Source organism: Dipodomys spectabilis, unplaced genomic scaffold (assembly GCF_019054845.1).
Source record: "Dipodomys spectabilis isolate Male_0828 unplaced genomic scaffold, ASM1905484v1 ptg000145l, whole genome shotgun sequence".
NCBI classification, from domain to species: domain Eukaryota; kingdom Metazoa; phylum Chordata; class Mammalia; order Rodentia; family Heteromyidae; genus Dipodomys; species Dipodomys spectabilis.
In genome coordinates this window covers 10,996,535-11,018,074 of record NW_024870822.1, presented here as the reverse complement: position 1 = coordinate 11,018,074, position 21,540 = coordinate 10,996,535, and the positions used below count along the sequence as shown (strand labels likewise).

At 35.3% G+C, this 21,540-nt stretch overlaps 1 protein-coding gene across 1 annotated transcript in view; it reads right to left on the bottom strand.

The window, feature by feature from the left end:
• LOC122117871 (sodium-coupled monocarboxylate transporter 2-like) overlaps window positions 1–21,540 on the bottom strand; it is a 51,499-nt gene that overhangs the window by 12,631 nt on the left and 17,328 nt on the right. Inside the window, exons 3-11 of the mRNA XM_042691745.1 lie at window positions 20,372–20,437; window positions 18,250–18,301; window positions 17,409–17,476; window positions 12,792–12,946; window positions 12,530–12,670; window positions 10,056–10,185; window positions 9,498–9,586; window positions 7,179–7,291; window positions 369–436 (exon numbers count right to left, since the gene is read on the bottom strand). Of these exons, the coding sequence (XP_042547679.1) occupies window positions 369–436; window positions 7,179–7,291; window positions 9,498–9,586; window positions 10,056–10,185; window positions 12,530–12,670; window positions 12,792–12,946; window positions 17,409–17,476; window positions 18,250–18,301; window positions 20,372–20,437 (882 nt within the window). The remainder of the gene's footprint in view (window positions 1–368; window positions 437–7,178; window positions 7,292–9,497; window positions 9,587–10,055; window positions 10,186–12,529; window positions 12,671–12,791; window positions 12,947–17,408; window positions 17,477–18,249; window positions 18,302–20,371; window positions 20,438–21,540) is intronic.

Sequence of the window (21,540 nt, the reverse complement as noted above, 5' to 3'; positions counted from 1 at the left end):
ATATTACAAATATATTTTCATATATATTTCCAATTTGCAAACTCAGGATAAGGACTTCTTAGTTCTTTCATCAGAAAAAATTAATTCATTAATTACATTACCAAGAACATAGCTTTGTATTAATATCATTTTAATTGCTGATTATTGCTAAAACTGAATTGCAATTTCTTTGATCATTCTTTCAATGCCTTGCTACCAGTTTTAATAGTTTCCCATTCTGAAAATCAGTTTTTATAAATTATTTTTGTGTATATTTACTTTAGACCCATTTTGCATGAATGCAAGTATTTTAGGCTTGGTGGAAGGAAGATATTAGAAAGAGAGAGAAGGAAATGTTTTTCTGAAATCACAAGTGCCTTTTTTCTTACCTGTATAACACTACCCATGAGGGATGCAAGCACCGCCATAGAGGTGCACACTATGCCAAACAGGAGACCTGAAAGAAAGAACATTCATGATAATAAATTTCCTCAAGGAAATTAAAGAATAACTTAGGAAGTGGAAAAACCTCCCATGCTCCTGGATTGGGAGGATCAACATTGTGAAAATGGCAATACCTCCAAAGGCTATCTACAAATTCAATGTGATACCCATTAATATTCTAACCTCATTCTTCAATGAAATAGAATAAACAATCCAAAAATTCATATGGAACAATAAAAAAACCCAAATAGCAAAAACAGAAAGAACAGTGCTGGAGGAATATAAATATCAAATTTCAAACTCTACTACAAAGCTATAGTAATCAAAACAGCTTGGTACTGGCACAAGAACAGACCTCAGGACCAATGGAAAAAAACTGAAGACCCAGAAATGAACCCACAGACCTATAGCCAGCTAATCTTCAATAAGGGAACTAAAAAAATAGAATGGAAGAAAGACAGCCTCCTCAGTAAATGGTGCTGACAAAATTAATCACCTATAGAAAACTAAAGCTAGATCCTTATATATCACCTTGCACCAGAATCAACTCCAAATGGATCAGAGACCTCAAAGTCAAAGCAGATACCCTGAAAACATTACAGGATGGAATAGGAGAAACTCTAGGGTTCCTTGGCACAGGCCAAAATTTTCTTAATAGAGACCCAGAAACACAACAAATCAAAGAAAGTTTGGACAAATGGAATGGCATGAAACTGCAGAGCTTCTGTATGGCAAAGGACATAGCTAGCAAGATCAATGGAAAGCCCATGGATTGGAAGAAGATCTTCACTAGCCATACAACGGAAAAGGGTCTCATATCTAAAATATTCTTGGAACTCAAATAATTAAATCGCCCAACAACAAATCCTCAAAGAAACAACTGCATGATAAATAAGTGGGCTAAAGACTTAAAGAGAAACTTCTCTGAAGAAGAAATAAGAATGGCCAATAGGCACATGAAGAAATGCTCAACTTCTCTAGCCATAAAAGAAATGAGAATCAAAACAACATTGAGACTCTACCTCAGACCAGTTAGAATGGCAAAAAAAAGAACTCTAATAATAACAGATACTGGAGGGGATGTGGTCAGAAGGGGACCTTACTGCATTGTTGGTGGGAATGTAAACTTGTTCAACCACTTTGGGAAGCAGTATGGAGGTTCCTCAAAAGACTCCGCATAGAACTCCCCTATGACCCAGCAATCCCACTTTTGGGCATTTACCAAAATGAAAACAAACAAGGATATATTAAAGCTATGTTTATTGCAGCATTATTTACCATAGCTAAGATATGGGACCAACCCAGATGCCCCTCAGTAGATGACTAGATCAAGAAAATGTGATATATATATATATGATATTTATATATGCATATATATATAATGAAATTCTATACCTCCATCAGAAAGAATGACATCTCCCCATTTGTCAGGAAATGGAAAAACTTGGAAAAATTTTATTAAGTGAAGTAAGCCAGGCCCAAAGAAACATAGGTCCCATGGTTTCCTTTATTTGCAATAACTAGTATATGTCTAGGACAAGCAGAAAAGGTCAAAAGCTATGTGCATATGACCAGATAAGATGATGTTAAGTGAAATGAACCCCAAGACAGGGACATAAGTGATTTTTTCTTTCTTGCTATTGTTTTTAACATACTTACGTTCTATGTGATTTTTTTGTTTCTTTGGTACGTCGTATAACCCCTGATTTCATTGTATATGATGTTGGTGTCCTGCATCTTGTATATACACTTCTCATGTAACTGTAACCCCTCTGTACAGTATTTTTACAATAAAAACATTAAAAAAAGAAATTTCCTCAGGGGACTCTTGGTTTCCAGCATTCTTGAGCACACCCACCAGAGCTGTGCGTAACACAAACTCTGAATGTAAGTAATTGCAAAGAGCAAAGTCCTCTTCTAGCAGGCTGAGCCCAGGAGTGGTCCTTAAGTAAACTATGTTCTGAGCACAGGCTTTCTACATAAGTCAGAGTGAACTAGAGCAGTGCCTTGTGGGTGTCCTTTCTGGGATTTCAGAGGAAACCTGTCATGCAGAAGCAACATCCAAAACAGAAAATGCCCAGGCAAATCCAGGCTGAATTCATGGAAACTAATTCTTGGTAAATCATTGGCTAGCAATGAGCTGAAAAAGTACATATTAACCTTTCTGAAAAACAGTTATTTAACTTTTAATATGGCAAAATAACACACATTCTACTTAAGAGATTGAAAAATCTGGAGAGATTCTCTTTTTTCTTTTTTTAGTGAATTATTCACACTACTCATATTACATGTCATTAATTTTTATATCACCTTAAAGATGTGTTTACATTCTGCCACAAAGGGATTCTGAATACTATGACTCCTCCTGAATCATAGCTCATTGAATGAGACTGTGCGTTCTTCTCTGTCATTTTTAAAGATGATTATTTCTTCTGCTACTCTTTCTTTCTTTCTTTTCTTTCTTTCTTTCTTTCTTTCTTCCTTCCTTTCTTTCTTTCTTTCTTTCTTTCTTTCTTTCTTTCTTCATTTCTCTGTAGGTTAAACTTTGTTTCAGTGTAATTACTAATTTAATGGTATTAGATTATAACCATCTTATTGAATTATGATGTAATGAATTACCAATTGAATTACCAATGCAATGAAATGGAAACTGTTTTTTCCCAAAGGACACACACTCTAAGAATAGATTACACATGAATCAGATTGAACCCAAATTTACTCAAAATCAATATATAGGACTGACTAGCACATAGTAAGTGAAATGTGCCTGCCTCAAATAAAGCAAATACTTTGATTTTCCCTAGGCGTCATCAGGTCAGAAGACTAGAAAACAATACTCAAGCATCAGAAAAACCCCTGCCTCAAACCAAGAGTATCTGAGTGAAAGTAATGCCTATCCAATTTCTGTGAAATCTAATTCTGAGAACAAGTTACAAGTAACTTAAGTACCCACTTACAAATAAGTAGTTGAAATCAATCTATCCTTGTTCAAACATAAGTAGAAAGAAAAAAGAACTATGGAATTCATTAAAAAGTAAAGTCAAACAAGGTAATTTATATAGATGGAAAGCTCAAGTAAACAATATAATAGTTAAAATAAGTTACCTACAGACCTAGAAACTGGTAGTCTTAATATGCTGCAAGAATACAGAGATTGTCACCTTTACAAATTTTTTTCAAAAAAGAATACATAGATTTTTACAAAGCAAAAAAGTAGAGGTCAAGAAAAAAAGAAATGCAAATAACTAAGAAATCCAGATAAGATATAACTTAATAGATTTATGATAAGAAAACACTTGATCATATATACATAGCTTTTGACCTTTTGTACTTGCCCCAGACATATACAAGTATTGCAAATAAAGGAAACCATGGGACCTATGTTTCTTTGGGCCTGGCTTACTTCACTTAATATAATTTTTCCAAGTCTTTCCATTTCCTAACAAATAGGGCAATGTCATTCTTCCTGATAGAGGCATAGTATTCCATTGTGTATATATACCACATTTTCTTGATCCATTCATCTACTGAGGGGCATCTGAGTTGGTTCCATATCTTAGCTATGGTAAATAATGCTGCAATAAACATAGTTGTGCTAGTAGCTTTAATATGGTCTTGTTTGTGATCATTAGGGTAAATGCCCAAAAGTGGGATTGCTGGGCCATAGGAGAGCTCTATGTGGAGTCTTTTGAGGAACAAGTTTACACTCCCACCAACAATGCAGTAGGGTTCCCTTCTGTCCACATCCCCTCCAGCATCTGTTGTTATTAGAGTTCTTGATTATAGCCATTCTAACTGGGGTGAAGTGGAATCTCAATGTTGTTTTGATTTGCATTTCTTTTATGGCTAGAGAAGTTGAGCATTTCTTTAAGAGTCTATTGGCTATTCTTCTTTCCTCTTCAGAGATCTTTCTCTTTAAGTCTGTAGCCCACTTATTAATCTTGCAGTTGTTTCTTTCAGGATTTGTTATATAACCAGATAAGATGAAGTTAAAAGAAATGAACCCCCAAGATAGGGACACAAGTGGATTTTTTCTTTCTTGCTATTGTTTCTAATGTATTTATAAGGTACCATGTGATTTTTTTGTTTCTTTATATGTTCCTCCCCCACAGTATAATCTCTATTTTCACTGTATTTGATGTTTGTATAATTTGGGGAAGGGAAGGGAAAAAAACAAAATGTGTAAATAGGGATACAGGTCGACCCATTGTAACAATGAGATGTACAAGACACTATGTTGAAAAACAAACTTTACAATTTAGGTGGGAGGGGGGGGGTGCGGTGGGAGTGTAGTTGTGAAGGTGGGAGGGAAGGTATGGTAAGGGAGAAACAAAGGAGGAGGCAACAATGCTTGATAAGAAATGTACTCATTACCTTGCTCATGTAACTGTAACCCCTCTGTACTGTATTTTCACAATAAAAAACTTATAAGAAAAAAAGAAAACACTTGAAAAAAAATTAAAAAGCATGAGAGCCAACCAAGCAAAAAATAAATCATGCTTATAAAATATTTTTAAAGTTATTCAAAATAATTCCCAATTGTAGCAGGTTTCAATTGATTCTTCCCATCCATATTTTTTGTATATATAGATTCAAAACTGGGTCTGTTCTGAATATGAACACTTTTATTCTTGTCATTACCCCATAAACAATAAAGGATAGTGACTGTTTACATAGCATTTATATTGCATTAAGTATTAAAATAGTCTAGAGATAATTTATATTATATAAGAACAGGTACATAGATAATATGCCAATAATGCAATATTTTATATAAGACATCTGAATAGCCACATATTTTAATATCTACATAGGACTCTTGGAAATAATCCATAAAATGCTAAGGGTTGTGTTCTTTTTGTTTCTTGTTTTTTGTTTTTTAAACAAACAAGGAACAGAACCTTTGGGGAATGTACAGATGTTACACTGCTCAGCAGTTTAAAAGAATGAACCACTCAAAAGCACTACAAAGCCACATTCTAAAGCAGGATAGCATTTAGAATTGTAATTGAAAAATAACTTAAGAAATATATAAATATCCTTGTAGATAAAAAATTCTACATTTTATATCATTGTTTATAAAAAATATTTATCATAATATTTATTAGTTATTATCTAATGGGAAATAATAAATGATGTTAGAAAATGACTATATGAAAGACAATTTAGATGCTTATATTAAGTCATAATCAAATATGCAAATATATTGAATAAAAAATATGAAATACTAAAGTGCATGGGGCTGGGAAGGTGGTTCAGTGGTAGAGCACTTGCCTTGCATGCATGAGGCCCTGGGTTCGATTCCTCAGCACCATATAAGCAAAAAGCAAAAAGCCAGAAGTGGCGCTGTGGCTCAAGAGGTAGAGCGCTAGCCTTGAGCTGAAGAGCTGAGGGACAGCATCCAGTTCTAGAGTTCAGGCCCCACAACCAAACCCCCCCCAAAAAAGACTAAAGTGTCTTCTATAAGAAAATGTATACTTGGGTTTTAAGTACAAATGTATAAGTGTAGAAAATGAGGGGAAATAAATTAAAATGATACATATATTTTATAAAGTATAAAATCAAAATTTCTGCATATACAAATTATACTGTAAAAATTAATGTTGGTGACACTTTGCAAGAGACAAAGGCCTTATTTCTAGTATATATAAAGGCAATGTAAAACAATAAAAAATTCTAAGATTTTATCAAAAAGCACATAGAATGTTTATAATGATTTTCTCACAAAAATATAAATTAGTAACATCTGAAAATGTTTAAATGCACTATAAGTTTTAAAAGAATGATGATGGCCCAAAATACAATTTTCTTAATTTTCTATTAGTTTAAGTATTTTCAAACAATATTAACATAAAATACCCAGGGAAATATGTCACACATAACTCTTGACTCAATCCTACTGGAATTATGTTTCTTAGTATAAATCAGATCATTATATAAATTAATATTATTTAAACTAATTCAACTTTTGGAAATTTGTTCTGTGGGAAAAAATAAATATGCAGGGAAATGTATCTATGTGGTTCTTATAACAGTGCTTCAAAAAATTGAAAAAATAAGCAAATAATTAATTTAAAAGAATATGGTACTGTTATTCAAATATAATATTTCCAAAGAATACACAGTGACAATGAAAGTGCTCACTATAATTTTTCATGAGCAAAACAAGAGCAAAATTGGATAGAAATAATTTTATATACATAGTCAGAATCTTTTCCTGGATTTTCTACACTAAGTAAATGAAGTGGCCAATGAAAAAGAAGTAAACTTCATAAAACTATAATTCAATAATTTAAGTGTTCCAGTCATCATAATTATGAAATGCAATTCTATGATTAAACGAGGAGCAAATGTTCTTTAACATGAAGTTACCAGGAGTTTGTTTTAAGAGAGAATTCTTTTAAAAAGTGACTGTAACTTCAGTTTGACTGAGTGAATGGCTATATTGAATAGAACATCTCCCCAGGGAGAATGGCTAATGTGGTCAGCATAATGTGATCAGAAAATGTGGATATAATGAGTCTGGAGCAGTAGACTGAAAATTCAACCAGTATAAAAGGAATTAGCTGGTCTTTCCTCCCCATTAACCTCCTAGTGGTGTCTGAGAAAGTGTGAGAATCTCTATGTGAGAGTCTCCATGGATGTTGATAGCCACCTATGCCAGCTAGGGCATCCTAAACAGCACATGCAGGATTTTGACACATACCCACTGTACATTCATGAAATAGAATGGAAGAGTCACCAGCTGTACCTACATAAGCCTTTACTGATCCAAGTGCTTTTCTTGTCAGAGAGATGGGGAAAGCAGGTCTTGACAAAATCCTCAAAGGTCACTGTTGCTAAAGCATTGATGCTGGCAGCCACTGTGCTACAGGAGAGAAAAGTAACAATGTAATCCTCATTAAATGAGGCTTTGCTATATCAGCAGGCCCTGTCTTCTAGGCCTGATAGACAAGAAGGGCTTCCTGTGAAACAGATGCATACATGTCTAAAACTTCAAAGAAATGATATGGCCCTTTTGCTCATTCTTAAAAGCTTATTTGCTGAGAGTGCTCCTTCAATTCTTCCACAAATTTTATGAAAGAAATTTGACTTTCATGCTCTAATTTCCATTAATTTACAGAAGGCTTGTGTGTGTGTGTGTGTGTGTGTGTGTGTGTGTGTGAGAGAGAGAGAGAGAGAGAGAGAGAGAGAGAGAGACAGAGAGAGACAGAGAGAGAGAGAGACTGAGGGAGAGAGAGTGGGTGAGAGAGATACAGAGAGAGAGATCACTCACATTTAGGCTCAAGAACAGAAGAAGTACGTATCATAGCCCCATTGATGTAGTTACCATTAATTAATAACCTATCTAGTTAACTAGTCATGCATCTGTTTATTTATTCTGGGCATGCATCATAAAATGAGAACTGGAATAAGACAAATCTTACTCTAACTAAGAATACAGACATTGAACAACCAATAACACAATGATTACAGTTGTAACATTATTATAAAGGGAAGGAGCAAGGCTCTGTGAAAGAATCATCTAACAGAGATATGAACTGATAGTTAAAAATTCTCCCTTAGCAAGTAACCGTTAAGGAAGTCATTGAAGGAATTTGTGCCGAGTGGGGGAAAGCATGGTCAAAGATGAAAATTACGGGCTGGGAAGGTGGCTCAGTGGTAGAGCTCTTGCTTTGCATGCCTGAGGCCCTGGGTTCAATTCCTCAGCACCACATAAGCAAAAAAAGAGCCGGAAGTGGCGCTGTGGCTTAAGTGGTAGAGCGCTAGCCTTGAGCTGAAGAGCTGAGGGACAGTGCCCAGGCCCAGAGTTCAGGCCCCATGACCAGATCCCCCAAAAAAATTTTTTAAAAAAGATGAAAATTACAAGTACATTAATTGAGATGGAAGGGAGCTTGCTGAAATATAGAATCTAAACCACTATTGTGGCTGAAATGCAGTCAAAACAGAAAAATGGAGGGGCAATAAGACTGTGAAGTTACAAGCCCAAATTGTGTTAAAGTTTTGCTTTATATGCATATGGCATATGTTCTCTTTGGGACTTTCCAATCAATTTTAATTAGAAGCAAAAATAACTTAGGAGTTTAAACACTCGAAGGTTCTTTGCAGAATAGCATGAAAGTGTATATTCTATGCTACATAGACCAGAGATATATTAGTTACTTAAATAAATGATTAGATCAAATAAGGCATTGCAAAATCACAACCCAGATATTCTGTCCTCTAAACTACATAAGAAATTATTCTTGTTTGCACGTTAACTATCTGCCATTGATTTCAATTATACAGAAAATAATATACAGAAGTATAATTAATGGGGAAAAAAGAAAAAGTAAAAGACATTTATTGATTTGAACAAAGTTAAAGCTCAAAGAACTGCAGTACTGTGGACTCACACCTAAATATTCAGGAGGCCTAGCTCTGTGGATCATGGTCAGAAGCTAGCCTGGGCAGAAAAGTCTATGAGACTTGTGTCTCAAATTAACCAGCAAAAATTAGCCTGGACAGAAAAGTCTGTGAGACTTGTATCTCAAATTAACCAGCAAAAATCAGTAAGTGGCAGTGTTGCTCAAATGGTAAAGGACCAGCTTTCAGAGAAAAGGCCAAGGGACAACACTAGGCCCTGTCACAATCTCCAACATGATACAATTCCTGCTGACAAATCCAAAATAATGGAGCCACTTGTTCATGGACTAAAATCTCCAGAACTGGAAACCAACACAAATTTTCTTACATTGTAAGATATTTGCATGTTATTGAATTGACAATATTGTGATAAATAAGAAGAAAGGTCTAGATTTAGAGGGAAATCTAGGCCTATATCCTGCTTCACAGTTTATTAACTTCGCATGGAAAAGAAATCTACTAAAGTCTCAGGATCTTAAGCTGCAGTGATGATATTAGTAAATTTTTATTCTCATATGCTACCTGACATCACATCAAAGTAAAGCAGTCAGTAGATGAATTAACAAGTCAGTGTTAATCATTATGATCATCACTCTGTTTTACCATCATCATCATCATCATCATCATCATCATCATCATCATCATCTTTTGTGCATCCATATACTAACCTCAGAGTTCCACTAAAGGCACTAGCCACAAAAAGTCCTGGAAGTCCTGGCATAGTTTCAAATATCTCCATAACAAAATATGGCATCAGCTAAAAAGAAAACATATGGAGAGGGAGAGAGAAAGAGAAAGTTGAATATATGAATAAAGAAATGGTGAATGATAGCCATTCTGAGCATATTGTCTGTAAATGGGGTTTATATAAACACTTTTAATGTACTATATTGACATGATATTTATTTAACTCATGCTGGAAAACTAGAGCCAACAGTATAAAGGCAACATCAACCAACAAAGCTATGAATTCAAAACCTCTTCTCCCTACACTTGTCTGGCCTTGTGTTAAAAGACAAACTGAGCTGTCCTCATTTCACATGTGCACTCCCCTCATTAGAACTTTGCATTTGTTATATTACTCAGAAGTAAAAAAGCCAAGGCCTTGGAATTTGGGAAGTGGCTGCAGGTGCAGGGAAAACAAGAAATAGGTCCAATATTACCCAACCATGTCCAGAATTTCAGTGATTCTTGTCATTTCTTGATGAAATCAAAGAAATGCATACCTGGTCTGGTGCTGAGATATTTCCAGAAGTCCAAGGGTCACAATCTTTGAAGTAGGAGTACATGATTAATCCAGAGAAGACAGCACAGAAAGAAATGATCCAGAGACCCAACAAATTAAAATATAAGGCACTAGAAAAGAGCACAGGGGAAGGCTGGTAAGTGCTATGCTATGCCATGTTGTGGTCAGGCCATTCCTGTGGTCAGGAATATTTTGTTCTTGATCGTTCCTGAAGAAACATATTTTACACATATTTTGTACTTCCTTATACCTTTATGTTGGGCATTCTGTTTTAAAGTAATTAATAAATATGAATAAGATAACATTTATTTGTGTTTTCTTTTTCCATAGGGACCTTTCCCCCTCAAAATCTCAAAATACATACCAGCCACTTGTGCTATATAGCTTTAAATTTATTTTACTTTAGTGATATGTGCCTATAGTTCCAGCTGCAGGGAATCTGAGGCCAGGCCCTTCTCTTAAACCCATGAGCTTGAGGCCAGCCTCACAAGACAGGGGATTCTGTCTCAAAAATAAAGGATAAGCAAAGAAATACAAATAATCAAAATGCTTGATTTAACAGCCAATGCTTCCCTCTTTCTCCAGAGGCCTCTTCTCTTTATAGATTTTTTTTTCAGTTTAAGATTAAGCAATATTTTAAATGAGGTTCCACTTCAAATTAATTCCAGGATCACAATCACATGTATTTTTATCAATACAGCTGCTTGACAAAGAGTTGATGGCGTATGTGTGTGTGTGTGTGTCTGTGTATGTGTGTGTCTGTGTGTGGTGTGTGTGTGTGTGTGTGTGTGTGTGTGTGTGTGTGTGCGCGTGTGTGTTTGTGTTTGGATGGTTCATTTTACTGTTTTTTATTGTAACACGATTTGAATATGTCAACAGTGAACGACTGGATGAGTAAATGAATGAATGATGAACAATGCATTCACTTCTTTCCTGAGTTATCAAATACATACATATATACACATATACACATATGTGTATAACTTTATAATACTCCTTGAAATTCAACTTATCAAACATTTGAACCATTTCCAGGCATTTTTATGATCTATTCAAAGAAAATAAGAAATAGAATATTGAAATAGTTTAAAAATTATGTAACTGTAAAGGCTTAGTAATGGTAAGTCTTCTCTAAGAAAAGTTTAGGGCATCCTCTTCAGGTGAGAGATGTTGCAGGCTTGGGCAGTAGCAATGAAATGAAGTACCATTTGTGAACTAGCACAGAAATGCCTTGGGTGTCCATGATAAAGCACTTGATATCTTTTGGTGCTTGAAGGAGCCACACAACTGTTTCCTCCATTTATTTCAATGGCAGCAAACCTGATAGGAGTTGGAGAGGTCATAGCCCATTATAGCTTACCATACCACACTACCCTTCTTTGTTTTCTAACCTCACCTTGGAAACTTCTGAGGTAAATACATGTATGGAAGTAAACAGAACAGACCTGTAGGGCTTCTTAGCAGACAAAGACAGATTTCAGAAAAGAGTTCAACTTTGTTGATTTGCAAATAAAACATTAGCTTAATTAGAGTTTTTCCTTGTAAATTAAAGAAAACTGAAAATTAAGGGTAGCCAATCAGAAAATGATAACCAACTGATTGCACAAGGGACTTTTCAGCAGAAAGAACTAAATAAGGAAGCTGTTTTAACAGCAAGCAGTCAAAACAAATTCTTTTGCTTTACTTCTGAGTCTGTGCTGTAAAAGCTCTGCCTTGTGCCTCTGCAGTGGCTTCCCAGACAGCTTCTGTTTCCAGCTGTCTGATTTCTGAACTGTTGATTGCTCAAATAAATTCTTAAAATAAAGTGTATTGTGGGATAAGCATGGCAGTGAATACCTGTAATCCCAACTACTCAGGAGGCAGGGCTAGGGGGATATAAGTTGAAGCCTAGCCCAGGCAACAGCACAAGAAACTAAACTAAAGCACAAAGGGCCAGTGGTATCACTCAATGCTATAGCACTACCTTAGCACATATAACGCCCTGAGTTCAAACCCTGGTAACTCCAATTAACACTGTAGTATTCCTTAAGTTAGCTTTTAACACATGAAAAATTAATAGTTGAAGAGACCACACCATGTAGTAACTAGAAATTAGACATTTCAATTCAAATTTCACCTTCAAAGCAAATAGAAATTAGTCATCTCATCATGGAAACTATGAACACAACACAAACTCCAATCATCATTTCATTTCTATCTACTATATTTAATTTAACATTTCAATTCTTAATAAATGAAGGCCAGTCATAAAGGCAAGTAAACTTCAGTTTAAGCTAGAGTTTTGTCACTTCTTTGTTAAGGGAACGGCTGTTTGCCTCAGAGAGTTTTTGAAATAGTGAAATAAATATCTCCATTGAGCTCCCTCTTTCCTATACATGTAACATCCCTAGGATCTGTATTAAGAGCTCTGGAAAGTGAGAGAAAATGAAATGCTTTCCTTAACTAACAACTTACAGCTTCGCCTGCTTTTCTGTTTTGCAAGAAATGCATCTCTGGATGGTGGATTGATTAACTCCGTAGACTCCAAGCCATGTAAATGTTCCTCCCACTGAGAGTGTCCAAAACGTGTGTCGTCGGAGAGGATCCACGTCAAAACTATGGGACAGAAAGAAAGGAAAGAACAAAACCGCTCTGTTAATACCTAGATAGCATTTTTACTTGATGAGGACATGCATTTACAACCTTATAAAACATGAAAAAGTAACCGTGGACGTACTCAAACACGTGGAGTCGGGATCCGTTTTTGGCTTGCTCCCATACATTGTGGAACCCACCAGCCTTTGCTGATCCTTGAATCAGAACCGATAAGAAGCCCGCAAACATGACGACCATCTGAAACACATCTGTCCATACCACTGCTTTAAGTCCTCCCTGAAATGGAGCAAATGCTGAGAAGTCTCCAAAATGAGGCCTGCGATCCTTCTAACTGTGGACAGTGTTCCTACTCATTATTCAGTCAGAATTACTGGGCTGCTATGTGCCAAAGGATGTATTAAATGTGGGGCTAACATGGTAAATGACGGAAACAAGTCCCTCAATTGGAGAAGAGGATTATCACGTAGCAATTTAATTACTTTAAATTGTGAAAAATGTGCTGAGTGTGACTGTGAGGACATGATCTTAAGAAGCAAACATCGAGCTAATTTTAAAGGATGTGTAGGAATTTTCCATACATAGAGGACCAAGAGAGGGTAGGAACAGGATGGGTGAAGGAAGGAGAATCATGAGTCCCCAGGACATGAAAGAAAGCTGATTGATACAGATGGAAAGTGTAGGGAACCCAAAGGGAGGTTGATACATTTTCTAGAGGTCAGCTAGATCCTAACAATGTGACTGAAACGTTTTCTCCAAAACTAAAGGAGTTAGATGATGAGAGGAACATTTATTTGTTTCACAGTTGTTCCATTGTGTGGATAAATAATTTGTAAGGATGTGGAAAATGAGAGATCGGAAGAAGACACCTGACCTTATTTTAGCCATCTATGCCCAGGAAGATCAACAGATTGAAACAGAGATAGAAATTGATGGAGTTGAAATAAATCCAAGAGACATAAAGCAAAACTCATCCTTCATTAAACACAAGCGCTATGGCAAGCAGGAAAGTAACAATAGTTACATGAGTCCAAGGAGATGTTTTATGAAACCAGTGATCATGAATACATTTTGAGAAGGCTGAAAATAAGAAAACAAAAACAAAAGAGGAAGAAATTTTTCTTCTAGATATTCATGGAGAAATGAGATTTAATAGCTACCAGATGGTCAAATAGCCAGAGCTTCAGGAAAATGAGTCTGGGCATAGTAATCAGAACATAGTGTAACACATGAGGTTCAACCAGTAGTTACCACACTACCACCCTTCGTCACTGAGAAACTTAAAAAAAATATCAACAAGTCCTCATATAGAAACCCTCAGGACAACCAAGCTGAGATGAGAAAATGGGGAAATGAAGTGAAGTGTCATACAAGGTGTTTTGAAAATTAAGCAATTGGAAAATGAAAGGATATTTTTAACTATTCCAGTTCACTCCTCCAGAGTGTCAAGAACTTCTGTGAAGAGATGACAATTTTACCTTTAGCTTGAGAAGGAGATCCTGGAGTCACTCTCACCATTTTTTTAAATTAAAGTTTAACTTAAATTAATAATAAGATTCCTGCTAAAGTCATGTTAACGATTTGATTCAAATCTTGTTCTGAGGGCCAGTAAATACCTTCCCTTCCTCTTCCTAGATAGTACTCTCTTACATTCCTTTAAAAAATGTTAAACTTTTCTAATTCAAATCTTAGCTAGTAACATGAAGAATGTTAAAGTCTTCAGTCTTCAAGATCTATTTGACAGCATTTATTAAAAAAAAAACTCTACAAAAACATCATGAAAATAAGCTACCAAATATTCCTGAAGAGTCAGATTATAATAGTCATTACTAAAGCACTTCCTAAATCTCACCTGACTCTTTCATAAACCAAATCTTTGTGTCTCTGTCTCTTTCTATCTCTCTGTCTCTCTCTTATGTATATAATCATTCTGTGTTGTTGGTGTTTAATGCTAACTTCCATAAATTATGAACCTTTCAATGGCAGGAATGATCTCTTAAAGTCTCCTCTAATGCTGTTTCCCACATACTGTACATGCTAATGTGTTTCACAGTAAAAAAGACTTCAAGGGATCATATAGGTTAGATAAATAGACCATCAATTTTGTGGGATACCTCTAGCATGACTAAAGAGAGATGAATCAGAGGCGAGGTAAGATGCACACAAAATAAGAGATTTTTAAGCATATACTGAAAAGTTGATTATTCAACCTGAATGAACAGCAAGAAGAAAATGAAGTTAGTAAATTGGCATGGAGAAATGGTTGTTTTAGGAAGATGGCATGCTTCAGCAGCAGGGCATATCAGCAAGACTTCTGAGTCTCTGCTTGCCCTATTTATTTTCTTCTTCTCATGCTTAGATCAACTGACTTTTTAAAATTAAAATCATGCTTTTCCATTTCAATTGACTTACTTAAATGAGATGCCATAAAGTTGGCTATCCATTATGTGATCAAAATAGGGTTTGAACTCAAGGCCTCATGCTTGCTGGACTTTGCTCTACTGGTTCCCTACTACTTAGGTCATGCCCCTAATCCTGCTTTTTGCTAGTAATTTTGGAAATGAAATCTTACAGACTTCTCCTCCCAAGCCAGCTTTGAACCATGATCTTCTACATCTCAAACTCCTGAATGGATATGTCTGTTGGTTTGAGCTACCAGTGCCTGGCTTACAATGCATAGTTTCGGTAAAAATTTAAGCAACTCTATGATCTTCCAAACAGAAGTATTATAAAACTTTTAAATTTGCTTGCTATTTCTAATTTATATGACACTGTTTTACATTTGGAGGTGGAGCACTCTTTTTTCTTAATCCTTAAATATTAAATAATAATAGCTGTTATTATTTTCAACTTTCATATTATAAATGATATAGAGCATATGATAAAATAATATGCTATATAAATTATAATTATCAAGTGCTACAAATTGTCTAGCTTAACTAGATCCCCAATACAGTTTAAGCATCCCTTATCTGAAATGCTTAAAAGCAGACATGTTTCATTTTTCAAAGTTTGGACTATTTTTAGAGACTTTACTACCTAACTCATACCTAACCAGAAAATTCAAAATCTGGAATTCTCCAAAAATTGAAAGTGTATCCATTGCATCTTTAAGTAGTTTGTGCTGTTCCTATCCTTTATTCACCATTTTGAAATTTCAAAGAAATGCTGCCCCTGGGAAACTAGACTTGGGTGCTTTGCTCATCCTCTCTCATGTTTTTTGGTTTGTTTATTTTTTTCAGTCTGATGATACTTTATTTGAGGATGCATTTGTGTTTTTGTCTGTGAAATATTATAGAGTCCTTAACTGGATTTTTCCTCTGGAGAAGATTTGTACCTTTTTCCTTGTGAGACTCAAAATGTATCACTGAACTTGAATCATTGTAGTTTTCCTCACAAGGCTCACAAGACAGCACCAGCTCAGCTGCTCTGTCCTGCAAGGCTTATAACCAAATCCTACCACTGGATGAGCACCTGCTCTCAGATCTGTCCCATGCTTCCTGCCTAGGGATCATGCCTTCCAAATTCTAGTTCTGATCATTTATATATTTAAAATACTAATTGTGTCATACTACTTTTTAACTTTATTTAAGGGAAGATGTTCTTATGGAGATATAATACCATGAGCAATACCAACAATCAAAAACTTGTACCTAAAATCCAGTTCTTCTATGGACAGTTACCTCAATAACTCATCTGTCAGACAGGACAAGAGCAAAGGGAGGAAGAGCCTATGTTTTTTAAATTGAGACTCACACAATTTTTTTAAACTGAGACTCAAAGAAATTTGTGAGAATTCATAAATAGTGGGAATGGAATGGAAAAGGTAATGATCACACTTTGCAAAGTAATGATGGGATTTGCAAGTGTGTGAAAGAGATATAAAATCACTTTAAGTTGTAGGTTATTGTGACATAAATCATCAAGTGTATGTGACATGAGCATGAAGCTAAAATAAATGGATAGTCTCTAATATAATAAAATGTAAATTATTATTTTTTTGTAGGGAAGAAAGAGTATCCAACTGACTTGGAACCACTGCTATATTGTTTATTGGCGAAGTAGTAGCAGCAGATACTACAATGACTTACAAGAATAAAAATCTTGTTGGCCAACTCTAATTGCCCAATGACTATTTATTTGTTGGATTCCACTAACTGTATCAATTATATAAATATTCTTTAAGTACCACAGAACATACTTGATTAAAATCTGAGCATATAAAATAATATGTAAGGGGGCATAGGTGCTATATTTCTAAAACATATAAAAATAAGTTTCAAATAAAGTTTTATATTTATATATAATCTAAGCACAGATACAAATGAAAGACAAAGTAGCTGTAGAATTCTCATGTTTTTGCCAACTATATGCTTGCTCATCAATATATGTATTTCATTATTGTTAAACTACTAGTAAATGAAGCAAAGTGCTCCCTATGGTTTATAAGTATTATTAGGAACAAATCTTGGCTAGAGTGGCCTACCCTCTGATCATGGAGATACTGCTTTATTAAATTATCTCCTAGTAGATAGGACTTCCTTCAATGACTTAGCACTCAATTCTTCTTAATTTCTGGAATTGAAAAGAATTTTAAATAAAAACAAACAACACCTTTTTCAGGAAGCTGACTTCATTCTACTTTAGAACAACAATTCTACTGAATTTTGATGTCCTACTCTTAAGGGTTTGTCTTATTAGAAGGTACTACTAAATATTGTTTTCACAGCTAGATACATACCACGGTACAGTAGAATGTGCAAACAATTCCTGTTGCAAACACAGAGCCCCAGAGATCAAACCCAGTTACTAAGAAAGAACAAAAAAAAACATTAAATTTCTCTGAAAAAGGTGAAAGAGCAAATTTATGAGAAAAGTTCCCATGCTTTCATCAGTGTTTGTAGTAGGCAAGAATTTGCTGACTTGTTAGCAAGACTATTTTATTACCTTTTTATTTTCTAAGCAAGTCCATCTATTTCATGTAATTTTATATACTTATGTTTTTTTCTAAGACTTTTGTACCTCCCATCTTTGGTACCAATGTTTCATTGTATTTTGTGTCTGCTTAAATAATTTTGAATAATCTGAACGTTAATCAGAAATCAATACTTCTCATTATAAGCACAGAGCCTAACTACATTGAATAATGAGGACTTGAAATATGTTTAATATCATTGCACAAGTTATTATCTTGTTTTGTCTCCTTTTATTTGTTTTTCTAGAATTCGATTCTTTTCAATGCATCAACTATGCAAATTAGTGCAATTACTACAGACACTTTTTACTCTTGTGCTCAGACTATTTAATTCATGAAGTCTAGGGAAAGGGATCCTATGTTAAAATGATCTGGTTTACTGCTTATGATTATAAAACACCCACACAGCTATAATTTTGCTGATAGAACAAAACAAATCAAATGATAATTTGAACTGCATGTTTACTAACACATATTATGGTGAGGCAAAATCAAGAAATAAATTGCATTACTTTCCAATGCTCAACAAATTTTATGCATATTTCTGTAAATTGTGAACTTAGGAAAAAAAGAAGTGTCCTATGCTCATAGAACATTGATAACTCACCTTGATTGAGTGCCAGAGAAGGCGCGTACACCACCACCCCTGTATAGAGAATCTAAGGTAGAAACAAAAGTGAAAAAAAGAGAAATGAAAAAGGAAACTCCTAGAATGTTCATTCATTGATGCCTGTAGAGATTTCTTTTTTTTCTTCTTTGCTTGATTTCTTTCTTTTTTTTTTTTAAATAAGTTTTTTATTGTGAAAATACTGTACAGAGGGGTTACAGTTACATGAGCAAGGTAATGAGTATATTTCTTAAAAACATTGTTGCCTCCTCCTTTGTTTTTCCCCTACCATCCTTGCCCTCCCATCTCCACAACTACACTGTCCCTGCCCTCCTAAATTGTAAAGTTCGTTTGTCGACATAGCGTCTTGTACATCTCGTTGTTGCAATGAGTCCACCAGTATCCCTATTTAAACAATTTGTGTTTTCCCTTCCCCTCCCCAAATTGTACCAACATCAGATACAGTGAAAACGGGTTATACTGTGGGGGAGGAACATACAAAGCAACAAAAAAAAAAATCACATGGTACCTTATAAATATGTTAGAAACAATAGCAAGAAAGAAAAAAAAACATTTATGTCCCTATCTTGGGGTTCATTTTGCTTAACATCTTTTTATCTGACCTTTTCTGCTTATAACTAGTATATGTGTGCAACAAGCCTATAGGGATTTGTTTCCTTCTACTTTTGTTGTTGTTGTTGTTGTTGTTGTTGTTAATTGTAGGCTTGAACTTTGGGCCTAAGTCCTTCTATTTCTTCAGCCAACATTTCACTACCATCTACTGTAACGCTGAAGCTGTTTACCATTACAGTTACTTGTAGAGAAGATGTAAACACTAGATAGGGGGAGAGGGTTGGAATGTTTAAATATTTCTGGCCTTGATTGAGATGTGATGGTTATGTTGTATACTTCCAAGAAATACAAAAAAGAAAAGGATTCACATTAGGTTTTACATTTACCAGCCCGCTGCAGTTCCCCCATTCACCTTTATCATGGGTTCTGTGCTCACTTCATAAGAAACTTTACTGAAGAGTAGATGCACATTTCAGCCATTTGCTGAAATACTAAATTTAGAGTGGCTAGGGGAAAGAACGGATGAGAAGAACTGTGCAAAGGAAGATGAGCAACAGGGGAGACCTGCATAATGGATTCATCTTCTAGTTCTCAGAATTATAATTGCTATGCTGAAATATATGGGGTCAGAAATCATCTTATTCTCAATGGAATGCGGCTCTCTAGAGATTGCGGAGAGGGTTTCTAAAAGCAGATGTTGGTAGCAGGTCAGGTAGAGCTGCATTCCTCCTTTCGTCTTGCTTACATCCTTCGGGCATGGGTGGGAGTTTAGCTTAAGAGAGAAGAAAGTTATCTTCTAGTAGAAAGTCCTTGGTGGGGAGTAGGAAATGCACAGACTGTGTGCAAGAAGGACACTTGTGCCATCATGAAGGCACACCAATGTCTGGAGGGTAAAGAAGCCATAAAAGGGAAGATGATGTTTTGATTAGGAAAGTTATCACAAAGAAATGGTAGGGGAAAAACAAAGGAGGGTATAACAATGTTCTATAGGAAATGTACTCATCATCATCTTACCCATATAACTGTAACCCCTCTGTACAATATCTTTACAATAAAAAATATATATTAACAAATAAATGAGTGAAACACAGAATCTTCTAGTTCAACTCAGTTCAGAAGTTTTAAAACCTGTCTAGTCAGACTTGGTCGTGTCTGTAATCGGAGCATGTAGCATATTGGGAATTTTCATTCCCCCATGGACTGGGCTACATAGGGAGATTTTGATCTCAAAATATTGTTTAAAAACTGTTATCAGGCCATTACATATTTAAATTTTTGACAAGTAAAATACTAGTGAAATAAATCTGAAAAAAGAACCTTAGTGGCTTATATTGTCCATTTATTATTTTTAGTCCAGGTACATGGAATCTAAGGCAATGCGGATGGCTCTCAAGATAATCACGTACCCTAAAATGCTGCATTTGAAAGAAAGTGGCAGCTGGTCCAGGAATTCTGTCTGTAGTTAATCCTCCCTCCCCCACCCCATAACAGCACTGTAACTGTATCTGAAATCTCTTTAATGTCCACAGCGGCAGCCATTGCCCCTTACCATCTGCACAATGTAAATGACTGTTGCTGCCATGCGGACTGGTTTGTTGAATCGTAGTTGTAAGTACTAGAGGGAGCAAAGAGAAACAGGCATCAAGTGAATTTTAGGTAAGTTATTATTGTCCTTTTATTTCTTTTGTGTGTATATATATGTATATGTATATACATATATATACACACAAATTTATAAATTTATACAAATATACTATATATATATATATATATATAAATTATCTTTAAGTGGTTGCACAAAGGAGTTCCCATTTGACAAAGCAGTTTTGGACTTAGGAGTTTACGTAAAGCATCTGGGGAAAAGCATGGGTTGCTAAAAGTCAAACACGTCAACAGCCCATCCTCCATCATGCTTGTCATGACGAAGGAAAGAAAATAGAGATTATTTTAATCCGGGCCTTCTGACTGCCTGTCAAGGGGAAAGATAGATGGTTGGACCCATTCTTTCTTGTCATATTTCTTCTACCTCTAATATAGCTATGTCCTTTCTTTCTGCTTCTAGACTACTTCTATAAGCCCCTACATGGTATCCCAGATATTAAGTCTTGCCCATCTATTCTATTAGCAAATTTCTGGCACATCGACTCTTCTATGCCATCAACCCGTGTCTGACACGCTGACTCTTAAAAGAATTTTGATCCTCACACCACTTCTTCCCTCAATATCATGGTTGACCTCCCCAAAAGACTACCTCTCAAATTTGGCTTTCCAAAACCTCTGATGTCTGACCATACCTTTTACTCTACCTATCTGTCTTCAGTTAGAATGCTACATTCACAGAATTTATTCTCCACAAGAAATCATGGAGTCAAATGGACCCTTGTTTGAAACAATTCTTGGGGCTTCACATTAGCCTACTTTTCATCAAATGCCCTGTTAGATGCCTCCCATCCTTAGATAAAAGGGTCATCATAACTCCAGGTAGGCTGGAATTCAGGGAACACAGTCTAGTACCTCCCACAAAGGTAGGAAAAGTAAATGAAGAGTTGAGATTTTTAAATATAAAATTGAAAGCAGAGTAAAATTGGTGGTGAAGATAGATTTAGTTCCCACTGCATGCTCTTGGAAGGTCAGTTTACCTCCATCAAACCATGTATTTTTTCTTTTCCTAAAGTACACACTACAAACAATCCAATGGCCCAGGCATACTGATAACCA